The sequence below is a fragment of the Pseudopipra pipra genome, chromosome 5 (genome assembly GCF_036250125.1).
Source record: "Pseudopipra pipra isolate bDixPip1 chromosome 5, bDixPip1.hap1, whole genome shotgun sequence".
Taxonomy (NCBI): domain Eukaryota; kingdom Metazoa; phylum Chordata; class Aves; order Passeriformes; family Pipridae; genus Pseudopipra; species Pseudopipra pipra.
In genome coordinates this window covers 18,688,889-18,709,151 of record NC_087553.1, presented here as the reverse complement: position 1 = coordinate 18,709,151, position 20,263 = coordinate 18,688,889, and the positions used below count along the sequence as shown (strand labels likewise).

General features: G+C 39.2%; 1 protein-coding gene across 9 annotated transcripts in view; it reads left to right on the top strand.

Moving 5' to 3' along the window:
- The window catches only part of KIAA1549 (KIAA1549 ortholog), a 145,326-nt gene that overhangs the window by 97,056 nt on the left and 28,007 nt on the right, over window positions 1–20,263 (top strand). For all 9 annotated transcript variants that reach the window (XM_064654768.1, XM_064654767.1, XM_064654769.1 and 6 more), the window contains exons 9-11: window positions 2,389–2,566; window positions 4,726–4,910; window positions 19,200–19,402. In XM_064654768.1, the coding sequence (XP_064510838.1) occupies window positions 2,389–2,566; window positions 4,726–4,910; window positions 19,200–19,402 (566 nt within the window). The remainder of the gene's footprint in view (window positions 1–2,388; window positions 2,567–4,725; window positions 4,911–19,199; window positions 19,403–20,263) is intronic.

Here is a 20,263-nt window from a genome sequence, read left to right as displayed (position 1 = left end):
GGCACCATAAAATACATGACAATTCAGTTTAAGAATCTTCTAAATTTCTCTGATTCTCTAGCTTTGCTATGCACAGAGGGGTTTCATAAAATTAAAATGAAGAACACGATTTTTCACATGTGGCCTTTCAACTCCCTCGCCCTCTGTGTGAGTTAAATGCTGTTCAGAAAGGTTTCATCTGTGCTGAAAGCAAATACCAGTCCATACACCCTGCTGCTCTGTGCACTGAGGCTGGGCTGTGGCAACCCACTAAAGCAAAAATAATACGAAGCTGTGGACATTCGTTAACGAATTATATATTTGGGGTCCATGAAACCACATTCAGCCTTACAGCTGCTGAATGTGTGTTGAAACCTTATTTACTGATATTGTTTTGCTACCTTAAATTGGGGATTGGTTGCCTCTTAGCTGGTACAATAGTGAATAATATTCAGGATGAGCAGCAGTGTTGGTTAATGGGTCCTGTTAGCAGGTCTTGCTCTTTTTCAAATTTGCACATTTTTCTGCTCTATTTGTACACACTCTGTTTCTTACATCAGATGTGACAGACACTGAACAATATTCTTTGCTTTCAGTTGCTTTGTCTTAGAAGACTTGTATGACAATTGTGCTTTCTTTTTTTCCTTTTTTTTTTTTTTTTTTTTTTATTTTCACTGCCTTTTTTATACATGTATAACTTGCTGTTACCATCCTGAAAAATGGTTTTTTAGGACATGTTGAGGTGGTGTCCCCAAAGACCAGAATATCATCCCTGTCAAGCTAGAACATTGCACTTCTTTCCTTCAACGTGATTGTTTAGTTGGAAACTAGGAAAGAAAACAATACAAAGCTATGCTTTTGTAAGCCTCAGACATGCAAACATTTGTGTGTTTACTTTACTTGAAGCCTATGGGCGGTGTTTGAGATTAGAATTTATTAAATATGTACTTCATAGCAAAAAGGTAATTTTGAAAGAACCAAAATACATTGCTCTATTTGTGCCAATTACTTCTAGAGTTCTTAAAACTCTGTTTTACATGATAGAATACCTCCCACTATTTGTTTGGCCTGGTTCTTGTTTGAGCTCACCATTATGTGTAAATGATTAAAATGAGGAGAGTTGTCATATATAAAGATTTAATTTTACAGGAATTCAAAGTTATGTGATTCTCATATGCAATGTAGATGTTTGGTGGTTAGAGAGTATCTACAGGGCTTCCTCATAGCACGCATTCTTTTGATTATTAATGTCTTTAGAAGTAGGTAGGAAGAATTGCTTCCCACAGCGTCAAATACATTCCTTCCTGAAGAAAGGTGGATGCCAGGGGGAGCGTTTGGAGGATGAAGGTGACTGTGCAAGTGCTTTTGTTGAGGCAGAGCAAACAGTTTTATTTGATGCTAACAGAATATTCGCTTGTGTGGCTGCTTAACGTTTGGAAAAACTTGAACAAAGAGGTGTGTGTTATGAATAACAAATCAAAGTCAAAGTAGGTATTTAGAGAAGGGGAAAAGTGCAGTCACACTATTCTCTTCAGTAGTTCCTACTAAGTGACAATTGCTAAAGGCAGTAGAGGCTTCCAGGGTGGCACAGTGTTGGCATCTTTAGAGTGAAAGCAGTTCTCTTGCTTATCAGATCTGTATGTTGTTATGAAACAAATGGTGAGGGGGAAAATTGAAATTTCGGATTTGCCATAAAAATGTATTACACAAGGGATTGCTTCCCTGGAAATTTTCCTTTCAGTTACGAAATAGGTATTTCTGTAAATTTCCCAGGATTCTGGAGCACTTGAGTAGTGCCTGTGTAATTAGGCTCTTATATATTATTCCAGCAATGTTGTCTTCCTCTGGATGACTTCCACTCAGAATCTTTTGTATAAGTACTAGGTGAAAGTATCCTGAATTTTAGTTTGGAAGCAGATTATTATTGCTGAATGTTAGCTCTGTTTGTCCGGTGTTGACTTGAGCTCTTCTCAGGTGGGAGAGATAGCTGGTGTCTATGTTCCCTTTGCTGTGTACAGTGTTTTGGAGCACTACACACAGCACATCTTCCCATCGGACTTCTCTGGATATTAACAATTTCCAAACTGTACTACTTCATAGCAGTTACATGGTTAGTATAATACCATATTATTTGGTGTCACAGATAAAGGGTTTTTCTTTAACAACAATTGTATTTCTACATGATACAAACAAGGTGAAATCTTTTTTATGCAGTGGGGTTTGCACACTGTGACTAGACAAATACTTTGAAGAGCTTTGCCAAGATGGCACCAGTGTTTATTTTGAGATAAGTGTCTCTAAAGTGCAGGCTCCGTGAAGAAAGAGGGGAGAGAGAGTATGGACCGAAAGACCATGGGAGCGCCAAATAAATACAACTTAAAATGTAAAAGCTTTCCAATTTCCTTTCAGATTGTGAATGTGTCGCGATTAGTTGGTGTTGATAACCCTGTGGAGCTGATATATTTCGTGGAAGACCAAGATGGAGAGAGACTGAGTGCTCTGAAGTGCTCAGACCTGATGAACAGAGTTGATATCCAGCGGGCTGCAATCATCCTTGGATACCGCATCGATGGCACCGTTGCACAGCGTAAGCCCTGTCAAAACCACACTGATGCCAGCAAAGACAAACAGGAAGGGTGACATTAGCTTTGTAGGTTATGGCACTGCACAGTGCCCACTGTTGCAGTGTTTTGTTCTTGGAATGCTGCAGCTTTGACACTCCTGAGGAAATAAATTTTAGCAGCCGTGCAGTGAGCTATGAGGTGTCGCTTTGCTTCTTGAAGACTCTGCTGAGCTTGGGGCTGCAACAGGGTCCTTAAGTCAAGCCTCACTGTGTTCACTTTAGTGCTTGAGCTAGAAAAGTGCTGTGCTAACTAAATGCCTTCTTGCCATTTTCATCTCTTCCTGCTAGTCCAGTATTTCTTTACAGTTTATCTTGCCCAGGAGCTTGCATAAACCTCAGCATGGTGGGATGGGAGGGCATCTCTATGAGACAGGTGTTTCCTTTAGCTGAGTAATAGCAGTGAAGTTTAGCACAAGTTGTGGGGTTTTTTTTTGTCTGAATTACTTTTTCTGTGAGTAAAAAATGTACACTAATGCTGGTTGGGGCATTTATTTCCTGCATTGAATATGACTGACTTTATTTGTTTGCCCATAAGTAATATATAAGTAATGTGATCTTTTAATGAATATAATGTAGAAGTAATGTGATCTTTAACTAGATACACATCAGAATAAATATTACAGGTCATATAAAGTTACATAATGACTTTATTCAGGAGGCTTCAGTAAGTAGTGAGACAGAAGACTACTCAAAATTCCGCATTACAATTAGGAAAGAACACTTGAAGGTATTTTAAAACAGGAACAGACAAGTATGATCTGCAAAATACCTAATTGGTATGAATGCTTAATTACCTTTTCCGTGCAATATGGAGGCATGAGTTACATTGTACCACAGGGTATTTTGCCAGCAGAACAAGCATGTGCCTGATTTTTAAAATTCTCTGCAGAAAGAAAAGAAAGCAAATAGTAATAATTGCACCATCTGGATGTGTTGCTAAATTTTGTCCCTCATTAAAACAGTTGTGTACAGATTAGGTCAGTAGCTCATATACATCCGCTTAGTATCCATTAATGGACTATAATACTGGTTAGACAGAAATGCAAAAAGTTGCAAGAATAAATTCTCTTTACAAAAATGATATGTTGAACAAACTTCATGAAGTATTTATAGCTTATTGTGCATGTCGAAGCTTGTTATCTTTGACACGTCATTAGAAAGTTCTTCTAAGAGTCATAGAATCATAGAAGTCTTTAAATGTTTCTTATTGGAAGAAACTAGACAAAAAAGGGTTATTTTTTAACAGAAAACATAATGTCGTAAATGAGTTGTCAGATGTATAAAATATAAGAATTATATGTTCCTTTAAGCTCTAGATTCATTGTTAGAATGGCTTTTAATAAAATAGTATATACAAATAAATGAATATAAATACTCTTTTTAACTTGAAAACATCATTTTTACAAGTGCAGCAGTTTGACTAGAAATGTTTTACTGCTCTGGTTTTTAGTCCCACATCTAACCACTATGCAAAATAGAGCCAATGAAAGTTTTGTCAGTTCTTCCAGTTTACTTTTTACAGGCATGACTTGTTTGATTACGCTTTCCAGTAGTTTTGTTCTCTGTTTGGGGCTAAAGGATCTCACACACTGACAATGAAACAGGGAAAAGAAAAAAAGTAATGAAAAATGCAGAACTATACATGTTGGGGAGGAAGGTCTCACTGATTTCAAATTGATTGTGATTATTGATGGGGAAGGTAACAAAATGTATAATTAAAGAGAAGAGGCAGCTGATAATACCCCTTAAAGCAGGAAACAGGCAAAAATGTTGGAAAGTCCATCTTACCTTTGTCAGCGGTAGAGTCTTTTTTTTTAGACCCATTTCACTGTGTCAGCTCAGCTTTGGGTTACAGAATAATGTGGCAGAAGTGCGTTTTCATTAGTATTTTAAGCACAGGTCTTCCGAAGGTAGGCCAGGACAATTGATCCACCTGCCCCATGCTTCCTGAGCATGACATACCTTAACTTATAAGTGGTGTGACATTTCCTGTGATGTGCAGCTGGTTTCTGATAAGTTCTTTAACTAGCTTTTATAAGAACATAAAAATACATAACCTTGAAGTGTCCTCAGTTTAAAATATAACCACATAATACTGCTTGTCTTCCTTTTTTACTTCACAGCTGTGGAGAAGCTGAAGGAGTCCGCTTCAGAGTCACAGAACAGCAACCTGTGGATTATCGTTGGTGTGGCGGTCCCAGTTGCTGTGGTGCTCCTGATCGTTATTATTTTATACTGGAAACTTTGCCGAACAGACAAGCTGGAGTTTCAGCCAGACGCAATGAGCAACATTCAGCAACGACAGAAGGTAAAAGGGGAAGTTGTGCTGAGAGGAGCTTGGGTATTCTGAGCAGAAATGAGTGTGAGACTCTAGGGAACACCTAGCATCCTTAAACAGCGTGTGTAAACACAGTTTCAGAGCATTCCAGTTTAGAGGTGTAAAAAAAAAAAAAAGGAAGAAGTCCAATGATAGCTGAAGTCAAGAATCCTGTAGTGTTTTATTTATTCTCCTGAGTATATGATACTGCATTAGATAGATACATCCTTCTGAAATGTGGGCACTGAGGCTGAAAGGAACCTTTCTTTATCACTTCATTTCAAGGCTATGGCTAGGACTGAATAAGAGGAAATGTACTGAGTCTTGAATCGCTGACCTTGTTTTCCGCAGAGGGCTGAATTTTTCTGTGGAGAGCTTCTGCTAACCAAATTTGACAGCTGAAATGCAATATCTGTTATACCTCATGCTGTAACTAGAATTTGCTAGAACCTATCCTGACTGCTCCATGTTCTGCTCTTGTTGCCATTGTGAGAGCCTGTTGCAGGACTAGAACATGAATTAGTGGATCTGCACGTGACTGCATGTGTGAGTGTGTTGGACAGAGGGTTGGAGGACAGGGTTAGGATGGTGAAAAATTCAGTAGTCGGTCTTTTTCTTGCCCAAGACTGTAAATTAAAAAATTTTGATCCAGGATGTATTCGGTAAAAAGAGTGGAAAAGTTCCTGAAAGGTTACTTTCTTTTTATAACCAAAGAGAACTAGTCTGTGTGTCAGAAGTGCTTATTAGTGACTATACCTTCAGAGGCATTATTAAAGGCAAAATAATCTGCCTGTGCTAATCCTGTGGTACTGCAGTCGTGTTCTTGTACTGTCACCTCATGTTCAGTCATACAGTTTTCTCCATAACAAGCCTTGTCTGTACACCGTGCTTTCTTTCAAGATAATTAATGATGTGAAAGATGAGAGAAGCAGAAAGCGGTTGCACTTCTAAAGCAGTCAGAACAAATCAATAGTAACTTCCACTTGTCTTGCAACTGCAGATTGTGTGTCAGAATAGAGGTTGGCAACAAGTGGTACCCTTTGATGAACTTCACCCCCTGGTACCTTGTTTCACCTGTGGTAATATGTAACACAGGTTTTTGATTGAAGAAGTTCCCCATGGTAGTTTTGGCTAATTTGAGAAGGGTCATCCAAAAGAGGCAGGAGAGGATCATTACCCTTGGTACACTTTCATCATGTACATTTTCAATACCTCTGCTGTCACAAGGGTTTTTTTGTAAGAAAGCAGTTGGGTTGCCTGTAAGGCCAGAAACATCTTTCATAGAATTGCTCTCTTTTAAGAAAATGGTTCAGTTGTTTTTCCCCACTGCTTCCACAATATTCTTCATCTTAATCATTCATGAGTCAGAAGCCTTGAGCTTGTTTATATGCAAGTCTCATTTTGGTTTGCCTAGGGAGCCTGTCACTTTGCCTTCTTTAGGGAAGTTGCTGTAAGCAAACTAGAAAGAACCAGTAAGGACATCTAGTTCAATCCTTGTGCCTGCCAGTGGAGGTAAATCAATGTGTCTTAAATTTTTATCGCTTTGCACATCAAACAACTGGCAGGATCTCTTTCACTAACCATTTCCTCCTTTGCCCAGAACAAAAGTAGTACTCTGGCTGCCTTAGTAGCAGGCTGTCTTTGGGATGTCTTCATGTCTTCAAACAGTGGGTTGGAATTCCAGGTCAGAATAGGACATATTTAACAACCACTGAAGACTCCCAGTCACAACAGCATACAAATTATTAGAGACATTTGGTCTGATCCTGCCCTCTAAAATTGTTGTGTATTTTATACTTGTATTAGGGTAAATGCAAAGAAATGATCAAAGGAGTGTCCTCATGTGGTCAGGGATTTAAGTCTGTAAATAAACTCAGTTTAAAAATGGACTCAGGATCTCCCTCACCACACCCACATTTATTTCCATTTCCAGAGCTTGACCTTGGTACTGAAGGAAAGTGAAGGCCTCTACTGCATCTGTAAATGGAAAGATATTTAGGTTAAAGATCTGGGGTTTTCTCCTGGAATCTATATTTCATTGGTAAAAAAACATAAAGATGCATTTATAGTGTGCTAGCTCTTCTGACTTTCGTTAATAATTTAAAAAAAATAATGTAGATATGGAAATGGAATATTTAAATATCAGTATTTTGTTAACCTATGTATGGCATATTCATACTGGAAATAGAAGACAGTACTTTTCAACCTTGTAATAAGTCTATAATGTGTGTTGATTGTAAGATAAGAAACTGAGACACTTTTCTTGTTCAGCTGAAATCGGATATCATGCTGCACTGGTGGATCTCCAGAGGTATCACCAGTCTTTCTTCAGTGTGTTTAATTAGCCACTTTGACATAGCAGATCAGTGGGCAGCATAATAATCCATTAGAATTCACAGTAGCAGCTGATAGCAAATTATGTCACCTGTGACTTAAAAGCCTGGAACGGGGTTGGGAATGGGTCGAGGGGAGTGCTGGTTTTCTTCATGCTGCTGAGAAAAGACCAAAAGGCTGGTGCCTTGAAACACTGAGAGAGGGAACCTCAGTAAATATATGGTAAATGGAGATTGCATAAGTAAGTCATAAGTTTTACAGCAGCTTTTTATTATTGTCTAGAATCACTCTTACAAAGTTGTCTTCTTCTCTTCAGAGAGATGATTTAAAGATGCTACAAATTTTCCTGGATTCTGTAGCCCCATATGTTTGTCATTCTTAGTCATAAGGTTTTTTTCTTCCTTCCTTTCACTTAATTGTTTCTTTCTGGATTTGAAACTTCTGCATTTTCCTGAAATATTTTGGTGTTCACTCAGACACTGTAAGTTTTAATCTTCTGCATGTAAAGATTTATTTGTACAGAGTAGGTATGATTTCTGTGTTCGTATGGCTACCGTTAAAAGTAAGTCATAAGCTGCATAGCCTCACAGTCTATCTTCTAATGAAGCAAACCAGTGCTGTTATCTGCTGGCAGTAAGACCCTACGTGCCTTTTTGGGTGTGCTCTGAGGGTATGGCTGCTTGGGTACACCTCAGTGAGGTAAAGATCACCAGGTATTTGTGTTACACAATTCAGTCATGCTGGCTAGCATATCATGCCAGCACAGCTATCTGGCTCTGGCCCCTTATCTGCTCTGTGAACACCCCTTTAGAATATTTGGGTCACAGTCCCTCACTCGTGTTGGTCAGTAATAGCATATTTCCCGCTTGAGCGGACACAGCTCTGTCAAAAAATACTGAGATCCTGCGGTGACAAGTCCATAGCAGTACCCAGGATTGCATTGATATTTATGTGTAATATCAGCCCTGAAGCTGGGCTTGAGTCCACGTGTGCTGCTTGTCCCCACTCTCAAGGCCAGGTCATTCTCAAAGGTAATACATATAATAGCAAAGGTAATGTTTCTTCTAAGGTGGTGGCATGGGCAGGGTAGACCGTTTGCAGCAAAGGTCTGTTCTGCAGGTTGGATGTACCACTCTATCAGTTTCTGTTCTCTCCATCTGGCCTTCTAGTGTCATTACAGGATTAGTGTCATGCAGACAGGATGGCACAAGGGTCCTGCTTAAAAGGGCTCATAATGTTCTCTTCTGCAAAGAATATAGAGAGGGAGCCTGAACTCAGAAAATATTAACGGATATTTTACTTCTGATAGTCTCAGAAGTCTGCTGCTTCAGTGAATATAAACATAAATACATAGGAGAGAAAATCTTTGTGGGAACTGATGCTAGCAAAACCAGGTTTGATCATAAAGTAGTAAAAAATAAAGGATCTTGAAGAGACTCTGATTTGCTAATCCATCCCTCTGTGTCAAAGCAGGATTAACAATATCTGAAAAATATTAGGTTTCCTTTTTCATTCTGGAGATTAGAGGGGAAAACATACTTAGATGAAAGTTATTTGTATGCTTTTTAAAATGAGAGTTAGGGAAGCAGAGGAGAGAAGTAAATTTCTATGCAAGATTCATTGGTCTGTGCAAGGATAATTCTTTTAAAGAGATGGTACTAAGATATTTAAAGGGCACATCAAATATTCATGACTTGTTCTGGAAGCCGTAGCATTCTACTGGAAATTCACCTTGATGTGAGCTGGGTTGTTGCACTGGATAAAGATGTCTTTGCCTTAGGAAGTAAAAAGATGCACAAGTGGCATTTTTAAATAACAGGATTTTCTCTCTTGCCGTTACCTATATCTACCACAACATTGTCCCAGCCTGAGCTTTTTTCCCTGCAAAGGAGCTGTCCCTTTTGTGGGCAACTGAATTTTTGCCATGGGTTATATTTCTTCAGGAAAAACTGGATAAATTTCTTCAGTGCCTAAACCATCATTTTGCTCTGTACTGGGCCTCTGATGTTTTTGAACAAAAACACTGTCAACTCCTTTCCTCTTCCCCAGGGAGCAAAAAAACATTTTATATGTTATCTGTGATGGAAATAACATTATTTTATTGACAATATTATAGTCAGCAATATTGTTTCTTTCTCTATGGACATCCAGAAATTAAAATGGAACCTGGTTCACTAGGGATTTCACCTTCCCTGCTGTGTAAAAGCATTTGAAGAAAAATGTCAAATCCCTTCCTAGGACTTCTCAAGAGATAGTTTCAGCTATAGACAGTTATTCAAGGAAAGGCTCCCTGCTCTAATGGCAAGAGCTTGACACCTATAGACAAGCTAATTGGTAGTTTGTTTAGAAGGTCTTGGATGTTCTGTAAATGCTGGGCATGCTGAAGTCATTGCCTTTGCAGTGCCAGCTTTTAGTGGCTTGCTCAGTTCCTTGTTTTTCTGAGGGCACATCCTAAAACCCTAGGGGGAAAATGCCTGCTTCTTCAGTCAGAAGTCACTCCTCTCTGGAGCTCTCTGCATGCCACTATGGTTTTTAGAGGCTGGACATGTCTTTCTGGCTCAGTGTCCCTCCTGTGTGGGAGGGACATGTGGGAGAGGTGGAGTGGGTTGGTCCCCACAAAGCCTTGGACAAAGCATACAGTACCACACCTTCTCCTTGAGCAGTAGCACAGGTAGTGCCAGAGCTGGAGGGCTGCCAGTTTGCATCCTGTGCCAGCAAACCTTAACTAATGTGTCATCATCACCTGGGGACAGTTACCAGCCCTTGTGTGTCTGTTCTAATCCACACTGCTCCTGACAGCCAGCCAGCCCTCCATGTGCTGCTCACGGTTACAGGTAATGAGTCATGCCTTCTGCAAGGAGTCTGAGAGGCACTTGTGTGGATTTTTATATTTTTCCCCCAAGCAGGAATATCTGATATCGAAATATCATGTGTCAGGTGTAACTTTACACCTCTGAATTGAGAGTTTTGCTTATTATTGTGTATTCAGTAGACTGTCTTGGATGTTCCCAGGATCAGAGGCTAGCCCTGCTGGAGGCTAAATACTAGGCTTCTGCTCCTGAAATAAAGAATTCTTGTGATGTTTTGACATCCTGTAATGCTTTTGTTCATCTGTATAATGTTGAGGCAACAGCTCTGCATTGCGGAAAAATTTCAGTCAAAAGAGACTCATGTTAAGAAAGGCAGCTGACACCAATCCTACAAAAACTACTTGAAAACTGACATGAGTTTATGCAAGAGATTCATGTCTGCCTACTGTTTGCATAACAAATATCATTCATTTCTAATAGCAACCTTGACTAACTCTCCAAGCTGTTGTCTTTTTTGGGATGGCATACAGGTTCTTCGTCAGAGTCAATAGCTGGATTCTAACAAGGAATGCAGTATTCAACATCTTAATTACGTCTCAACAATACATTTCTCTGGTGGCAATTCCTCTGAAAGAGCTCTTTTGTAGTAACTCTTCTTCTGCAATGGGGATTAGCTATTCACAAATGGCAGAAATAAAATACCACACTTAGATATAATGCTTATGCCAATAGGTATAAAAAGTAAAATGTCTCCATCTGCCTTTTTACAAACATTTGAGTATCTGTCTTGAGATCAGACCAAAAGGCCAGCTAGCCCAGATGCCAAAAGAAAAAGCATATAGAAGGGGAGAAAGACAGGGCAAGTACACATGATGCCTTGCCTTGAGTAACTCTTCAGCCTTCAGTTATTTGTGTCTCGAGAATTTTCTCTAGAAGTGATGATATTTAGCAATCCTCAGTAGCTTTCTTTTCCATGAACTTGTTTGGTCCTTCTAAACCCATCTGAGTTGCTGACAGGGATTTCCACAACATGTTATGGGAAGAACCATGTCATCTTCTTTCATCTTGCCACCTCTTTGTTTTCTGTGATGGCCCCTAGTCCTTGCATTGGAGGGGACAGTGAACAGCTGATTCCTGAGTCCTGGTTTTCTTGTCCCTTCTTTCGAACTGGCCTTTGAACCTTTGAAAAATCTGAACATTTTCTAATTCTTTTTCATCGCTTTTGAGAGGGGGAGAGTAGAACGGAATAGGCTATTGAAAATGTAGGTGACCCATGGATTTATAGAGTGACATTTATATGCTGGTTACTTTTGAGAAGGAGTTAAACAAAAATAATCCATTTTCAAGATACAGATGAGCATTATACCATCCCAAACATAATTAACGTCTGAGACAAGATTAATACTGGGGAAATAAATTCTGTTTCTCGTAATAAAAGATGGTAAGAGTAAGTCTACCATAGAATTAGCTGGTTTGGGAACAAGGAAATGCACCAACATTAAATCATTGTTGCCTAAGGTTTCAATGTTGCTCCTCACTTGCAGTTTCATTTCAGTAAGCAAAATGTTTCTGCAGAATATGTGAACGTACTTTCTTTCTGTGTGCATTAAACCCTTTCTAGGTATATAAATGTGTTTGACTCATTGAGCTCAAAAAATACCGCACAAAAAAATAAATAAAAATTGCTGACCTATGTTCTATCTTAGAAGTCTGTTGGCACTTCTCTCATTATCTGCAGAGAGGATGTGTTTCTGGACTGTTGTAAATATGCTCTGTGCAGATGGTAAGAACCATGTTATGAATTCATTCTTTTGCTTTGCAAGTTTAGAAAAGAATTTCCTTAATTTATACATTTTTTGTGTTGTGCTACCTTTCTTAGAGGTTGCAGTTGGGGTTGGAGTTGCATACATGGCCTTAGAGGAGTAATTGTTTAACATAACTTATGGACAAAAGACTGCTGAAAGTGAGGCACAGCAGTGACCTGTCTATCCTGCAAAGTTGCCAGTCTTTTTCTAACTTAATCCTGACACTTCCTTCCAACTAGTGTGCAAAGGAACCTCACCAAACCGTGATTAAGATAGTATCCACCCAGCGGCATTTCTGTCTGAGAAGGAAAAGCTAAAACTCTGTGTGATTCAGAAACAAAATTCTGCCTGTTAGAGCGGTTATCTCAGCAGCCTGTGGGCATATATGTACTCGGAGTTATGGGCTTTCAACAACATGATCCCTCTTGTATTTTGTGAAATTTACTGAGCTGTCATGGTAATATTAGTGTGGCAGGAAGAAATGCACAAAGGAGAAGAAGAGGGATGATGAAAATCCGTGAGAAGAATCTGTCTTAAGAAGAACAGGTGTCTTGAGAATTTCAGGCTTTATAAAGTTTTGTAAGTTTGGGAGTTTCTTTATTTGTTTTTAATCCTACTCCAGCAGCAAAATTCCTGAGGTGGTATTTTTTGTGGGATTCCTGCTTCAGTTACTGTTTGTTTGGTGGTAAGCAGTAACACACAGTTTTACCTTTTCCGAGGAGGGAAGGAGGACCAGAGGCTGTACATGAGCTTATTCTGGTTTTCCATGCCAGTGCTGTGTATACAATGTGCTACTTTTTCCCAACTTGGTGGGAGAAGCCTGAGAAACTATAAGCATATTCCTTCTCCACAAGGACATGTTTGCTCAGCTGCTTTACCTGTTCCCAGAAATGGTGACAGTTGACTGAAGTGCTGTTGTGATGACAAATTGTGAGACGTAATTTGTATAGGAGGTACTTGGTCCAAGATAAGAAAATGGGCAACATTTTGTACATGCAACCTCTTTTTTGGCCCTCAGAACTCAAAATCCTCCTTTTGTTTGAGATGGGGCTTGCCATAGAGGGCACAGGCTGTAACTGCTGTCACGGGATGGTGTCCCACCTAAGGCGTAGCACAGTGACCTGCCATTGCACATGCACTTCTTTTTACATGCATACACCATTATCAAGTGAAGGTGTTTAAATTAGAGACTTTTTTGGGTTTGGTCCTTAAAAGTTTTTCCTAAACCAGCAGCAGCAAAAGGACCCCTCTGCACATTTGTCAATGGTACTTAGTGGGGTATTTTTAGTATGCTAGGAAAGAGTTTGTGCTTATGGCACAAATGGGTTACGTCATATCCCATTTCACAAAAGAGACAGTGCACGAAAAGACCTTGAGATATACAAATGAGTCTTTTTTTTCTAGTATTTTGGGGGTGGCTATGGAGTTGCAACTCACCTGTGTGATCTTCTAATATGCTTTTCCCATGAAAAAAGGTTTTTTGAGTATTTAATTCTGATATGCATTATTGTTACTGAATCACATGTATAATTTGTATGCATACTTTACAGGCAGTCCCTGGCTGTGATCACAAAGGGGTTTCTGTTGAAGGAGAGTGATGCAAACAAAAATACAGAGGTTATACTTAGGTACATAAGGAAGGATATGTAGGAACGATAATAGAAGAATAAAGCTGAATAGGAAAAGGAGGCCATGAAAGGTTAACATGCCTCAGTACTCCTAAATTCTTATTTATTGGTAGGTGTTTTAAATATCTCATGGACCAGTGACTGTAAACAATAGGGATGAATGATGCTTGTGGGAGGAAGATGTAGGTGACTTCTTGGATGAGATAGATAGACACCTGGTGAAAAAAAGAGTTAAAATTAGGAGGATGCTACCAAGCACACGAGCAGCTGCAAATAATTGTGCTTTCTGATGCATCGTGAGAGTAATGCAGTGAATTCACACTACCCCATGCTATGGTGCCCTGGGAAGATGGAGAAGGGTTTGGTGGTGTGAGCACAGTTGGCAACGTTAAATAGGTTCAAGCTATCCTAAATCACACTGACTTACATCTTCAACCCACATTAAATTTAAGAACAGTGATTTTCATTATCTTGCTGTGTTTAAGCTAGTAAACTTGAAAACATTTTTTTTTTTCTGTAAAGCTTCATCCTGTAACATTCCATGTCCTATAATGATACTAAGGTCATAAGTCAGCAGGACTTACAGGGATTCCTATCCTGTTCATGGGTTATGTGCCAACAGTAAAGTACATGCTTAGCTCCTTTGTTTCCTAAGAAATCTATTTTAGCAGCCTCTGCTCGATGCATCTGGGTCTACAAGGAGCAGGGCAAGATCATGGTATAAAGTCAATAGAAAATTGTCTTAATACATTATTCTTCATATTATGTCCAAATTCAAATGCTGCTTGCAGGAACTACAGGGAGAATATTCAGTAAGTGTATTTCTTCCCTTCTGCTTTCTGCTGAAATTATTCACTGACCTGAATATGCAGTATTTGCTTTCTTGAGAAAACAGGCTGTTGACATTCCTGGTGTGTCTCTGCATCTAGCAAAACAATATATTGGCAACCATTTTGTATTTCTGTGACTTGAACAGCACTAAAATTATTATCTGCTTTTATAGAATAAGTCTTGACTGAGGTGCACAGATTTTGTAGGCTTCTACAAAAATTATTTGACTTCTCTGTGAACTGAGCTTCAAATACTGGTTTGGTTGTTGGGTTTCTTTTTTCATTCAGCATGTAACAATAGAATTAAAACACTGTCTTGACTTACCAATTTGAAATCATCTTCTTCTTAGATTTCACAGGTTCTGCATTTGTATAGTAACGTAATTCCTTATGAATGCAGTAATTTAGATATGTTCATTTTGGTGGCAAACTTCAGAGTAGTTTATCTTTTCCCTTTCACAAATATATAAAGATAAATGAAAACCTCTAACAACTTACATTTACAACAAGGAATCTTTGCCAAGACTGGTTTTGTGTAGTCTTGGGTAAAGGCACTTGAGGCTGATGAAAAGATGCTCATTTTCATCACCAGAGCAGGTAACAGTATCAGTACAACTTGTGCTCTTAAAAAGACACTGCATTCTTTTCTTGGTGGTGATTAATTTATGAGCACTAGATGACTGATCCACACATGGTATTCTGACTACCGGTCCCAAGATGAGCAGAGGTAATACAATCTGTTACACTTACATAACTTGATATAAAGAAAAGAAAGAATGCAGCAGGTGGCACACAAAATTTATAAGAAAATGTAGTAAACATCTTCAGTCTGTAATAACACTGTTCATTTCACTGAGTCTCAGTGATCTGACCATCTAGTCTTGCAGAAAGCAGAGTTGTGTTTCAGTGTCCTTCAGACACTTTTCACTGAAAATGTGGATTTTGGCTAGTATCAGTTCTCAGTTAAAAGTCATAATGTTGCCATGGTCTACGGGGAGAGGTATCAGAAGTGTAGATTGTTTCTTTAAGAAAACAAGGTGGCACTCTGTCAGCATTGTTTCCACAGTAGTAATCCTATTAGTACTTCTGTTTTTCAAATCATAGATATTATTTTTGATAAGTGACTTTATCAGTTTTTTTAGTTGAGGACTATTTTTTTCATATTCAGTCATGTATAATGTTTTATATGTGTGTATTGTCACATTTTTCTATCACTTTTTTTCATTCATATGCTCAAACACGTATCTACGTACGTGCATACAGTCTCTCATACTGTTCTTATATTGTCTGGAGTTGGTAGTGCCAACTTACATTTTTTCAGCAGGAAATACCTAGAAATGTTGTTATGTGGTTGTACAGAACTTTGCAAGGCTTGACTCATTCGGACCAAATTTTTCCATTCAAGGATCAGTTTCATACTGAAACTTTTTTTTTTAAGATGATAGAAGAACAAGGTTAAAAGAAAATAAAGTGCTCTGTCCAAATTTTAAAAGTTGTCTTGGAGAAGCTCTAATGCATATTCTTAGCCTTAGGGAGTGCAGGATGGAGAAGGAAAGAAGGTTGTTTTGTGTGAGGGAAATTCTTTTGCTGATTCTGTGGGGAACTGCCCATTTCTGACTTCAGTTTTAAACCTTTAGGAGATTGTTTGCGTGGGGTTGACAGAGACTTATTAAAGATTTACCAGTTAAATTCTCTTAGGATTACACCTGTTCTGTGCATATAAGGTCTGTAGAGCTGTACCAAAAGCGGAGAGGGTTTTTTCTCTGTTGCTGTACACTGAGATTGTATTCAAAGCATAAGAAGCATTGAGCCTAAGGTTCTTGGATGGTGTAAACTGGAATGGACAGCTGGCAGGCAGAGGGAGAGAGGGAGGGGGGAAAGATTGGGGTAGAGAGAATAGTTCTACCTGGCAAGGAAGAGTAAGACTAGATGAGGAGTTTACCGGGCTGCATCTTGGTGCCTGGGGTGGTAATAACTGAGACTGGCAAGTCCTCTGTTGCCAGCCAGTGTCCATAAAAACCATTGGCAAAGTCTCAGCCACCCTAGCTGCAAAGGTGCATGAAAGAATACATCCTTTCTCATCCTGCATCCCCTCCTCCTTTCACTATGTGTTTGCCAGCTTCTGCATGAAAGGAGGTCGATATCCTGGTTCTGCAAATAACCAGGATATCTTACATTCTGCCCAACTTTGACTAATAGCAGAAGGCTCAGTCTATGCCAAGGGTGCAGCAGGGTGGGAGAGAGCAAGAGGGTTCCTGTGGAAGAACTGAATTTATGATTTCGAAACTCAAGACTTTTGCAACACCTGTGTGTGAGAGGATCCAGTTGTGATTGTTCAGACAATCTTAACTGCCATTTCTTACAGTGTATCAGTCTTTGCAATACTATCAGCCTTTTAATTCAGCTTCTGTGTAGTCTGTCTGCAGATAAACATTTGTTCATACATATGCTGTGGTGTATGTACATGTACACATAAATATATCTGTTCCTGTAACTGTGCTTACATGAAAGGTTGTGCTAGTCTGCAGCTAGGAATAAGACTATTTAAAGTTAAAAGATTGAAAATTTTTATTTTTGTATGTTGCTTTATTCCCCAACATGTTTACAAACTCAATATGCTGGAGTAACTCAAAGATGGGTTGAAATGCATGCTTCAGACATGGAGCAATCTTAGTAAAACCATACTAGTAATTCCAATATTACTACAAAGAGTTTGTCTCTTTGGTTGTCCTTGCCCACCCCACCCATCACACTATTCAAAAAGTGGTAGTAACTTTGCAGGTCGATTCGTGGGTGCTTAGGAAAGGCTAGAGCACCACCAAAATTTTTTGTGGAAGAATTGTGCGCAGCACATGGTGAAGACTCTCATCATCTTTGGAGCTAAGGGGGCTGGAGGCAACAGAGTGGAGTGTAGTAAAATAGAGGAAGTGATCATCAGGGATCAGCAGCAGGGCTCTGTGGACAGGAGGGGGGAGTGTAAAAGGAGGAGTGTTAGAAGAAAGGAAGCCACTAAAGGGTTCAAAGGAAGAGTGTCACACCCAGGAATATCTTCAAAGAGAATAGACATAACGTAAAAACAGATGGGGTCAAACAGAGGAGGTGGGGTAACCAAGAGAAGTTTAAGTAATCAGAGTGCTGCAAGCTGGCATGATAATTCACAGAGGAAGTGAAAAGTTCTTCCTCAGAAGTATTTTGGGGGGGTAGTGTTTTTTGGAGGCTTTTTTTTTAAGTAAGCAAGATCCTGAAGACAAATGTTTAATGTCTGAAGGGGGGCAAATTTTAGGAAGGCTTCACTAGGTGGCAACGACAAAAAATGGAGACACAGTTATACCTTCACCTGCTGAAGCTCCACAGTGCCTTTTTGAATCAGTGGTTGCAGTCATTTGCATAAATTCAATAACTGAATCACCCATAATGCTGAATTCAAGGGACTGTTGTAAAGCCCAAGACAAATGGAGTATAGTGGAAGACATCCAGATCTGTTCAAATAATAAGCTTACTCATTTTGTGAGAAATGAACTCCAAACCCTCACCCATTCAGAGCACTGCTGGATTTTTCAGAAGAGCTTTTATTGCCATCTACTGGTTTAAATACAGTTTGCTCGACTGCATCACCCTTTCTAAGAACCATTTGGAAGATGTTTGCTTACTGAGAAAATATTTTGAAGAGATTGTTTCAGAATATTCCTTAGGCAAGCTTATCTTTGGCATGATATCAGACGAGTCTGTTTGCAGTTAGTTATGCTGGCATGCCAAGCTTTATGAAAGGGGGTTCATTTAAACATCTGGAACCCGACGCACCCATGCACACACTCCAGCACGTGCTTCACTTTGCAGGAAATCAGCTCTAGGAACACACACGTAGGGGTTTGTGCGTGTGGTGTGCAGTGGGGATGCGTGCACGCACTTGGAAAACTCGAGTTGTCATCGTTTCTTTCTGCTTTCAAACTATGTAAAAGTGAGTGGGATTTGAAGAAAAACTTTCTCTTAATTAGTTCTTCAGAATTTCTAACTACTCCAAAGCCCCAAAAAATCAGCAGAGCATTTGAAACTCGGAGTCTTGATTAAATTAAGTCTGAATCAAGTCATTGACAAGGTGAGACTAGCTTTTTTTATAAATACAGTTAAGAAAATAGAAGGCCCAAGTCTGTGTCTTTCTCAAGCAAGATGTGCATTGAATCCATAATCCTTCAATAAGATCTCTAGGATAATTTCTCTAAATTCCAAAGTTTTTTATGTATTTTTCTGTCTATTCAGTATGAAATTCCTAAGAGCTAGGTTTTCAGTTCTTTCCTGGAGGAATCCATGCTGACTGAAAAAGTAATTACCAGGCTGCTGTATAACTCAGATCTGCAGAATGTTAATCTTTCATCAGATGAACTAGGTGTTTGTACAAGCACTTCCACACTTCTGCAGATTTGGGGAGCTCAAAATGAGAAAGATCAACAGTGACATTATTCAAATTATTTTAAATCTTTCATCCATTTTGACTGGAAGAAATGAAAAGATGACCTGGCACTGGCAACTGTTTCAGTCAGTACACAGGTGTACTGTGCTTTGCACTCACAAGTACACAAAAAGCTTCTCACACAGTGATGAAATCTAAAGAAATAGCTGCAAAAAAAATATGTAGCAGCATCAGAAGGCTATTTTTTAACTTGGTTTACTGATTTGGAGTTTTAAACTGTGTATCATATGTAAGATGACAGAATTGTGGAGAGTTTTTCTTTTCCCTGCAGCTCTCACGTTCATTCCTGAGACTACCATAGCCTAACCATCCTCCTAGTGGCCACTGTTTGTAGATCTGAGCCAAAGCCTTTGTACTCATTGTCACTCACAGTTCCTGTCTTTTGTCTTTGTTCTTTTCTCACAGCTACAAGCCCCCAGTGTGAAAGGCTTTGATTTTGCTAAGCAGCATCTGGGCCAGCACAATAAAGATGATGTCCTGATTATCCACGAGCCAGCTCCTTTACCAGGACCTATTAAGGATACTACCCCGTCTGAAAATGGAGATGTGCCCAGCCCCAAATCCAAGACTTCCACAAAGCCTTCAAAGACTGTTCGACACAGAGGGAGGTCAGTTCGGAGATAAAACAAATTGTAGTAGACAACAGTTTATTAATGGCTAGTGATTATAGTATTTTTAGGGCAATTTCAGTGGAAATAACTGTTCCAGAGCTCTGAAACTTTGTGTTTTCTAGTGAGCTGTCAGTTATACCTCACTACTCATTCGTACAAGATTGTGAGAATTTAGTGTTCATTTTTCTCTTAAAGGGAACATACCCAGCTAAGAGCAGTATTTACGACACTGCTGAGTTGACTAGAGTCAAGTCATTGCTTTACTAGAAACATCAAGTGTATGTTTTCCAGTGCAGTCTCTTTGATGTGATCTCTAGCTACTAAGACAATGGGTGGTTAAAACAAATGAAAGCCATTGACAAATAGTAACATGTTTCAATAACGTTAATAGTGACCAACACATGTACGAAGAGTTGGGATTTCCAATAATAAGCTATATCTCCAAAATTCAGGGAAGATGCATGAATGTTTTTACTTACGATAATCTGGTTACTCTCATAGCAAACCAGCCTTAGTCAGAAAAGGCAGTGATAATTTTCAGCTGTGCAAGTGGAGAAATGTCTGTTAACCTCAGCACAAGTTTGCTAACGTTTTCCAATAATCAAGCGTGTTTTGCTGGAAAAAACTGTGTGGGATACCTGCTGTAACAAAGCTACACAGTAAAGAAGGATCTGTGCACAAAAAAAAAGAGAAGTGGGAAGGTAAAAGCTGAGGGAAAAAATGGAACTCTGAGGAGCTGAGCTCCTCTGTGCTCCACTTTCCAGTAATTCTTCTTCTTCTCCCTCACTCTCACATGTGCACTCCTCTGTCTCCAGCTCTGCATCCCCTGTGCTTATACCTACATGATGCTTCATGGTG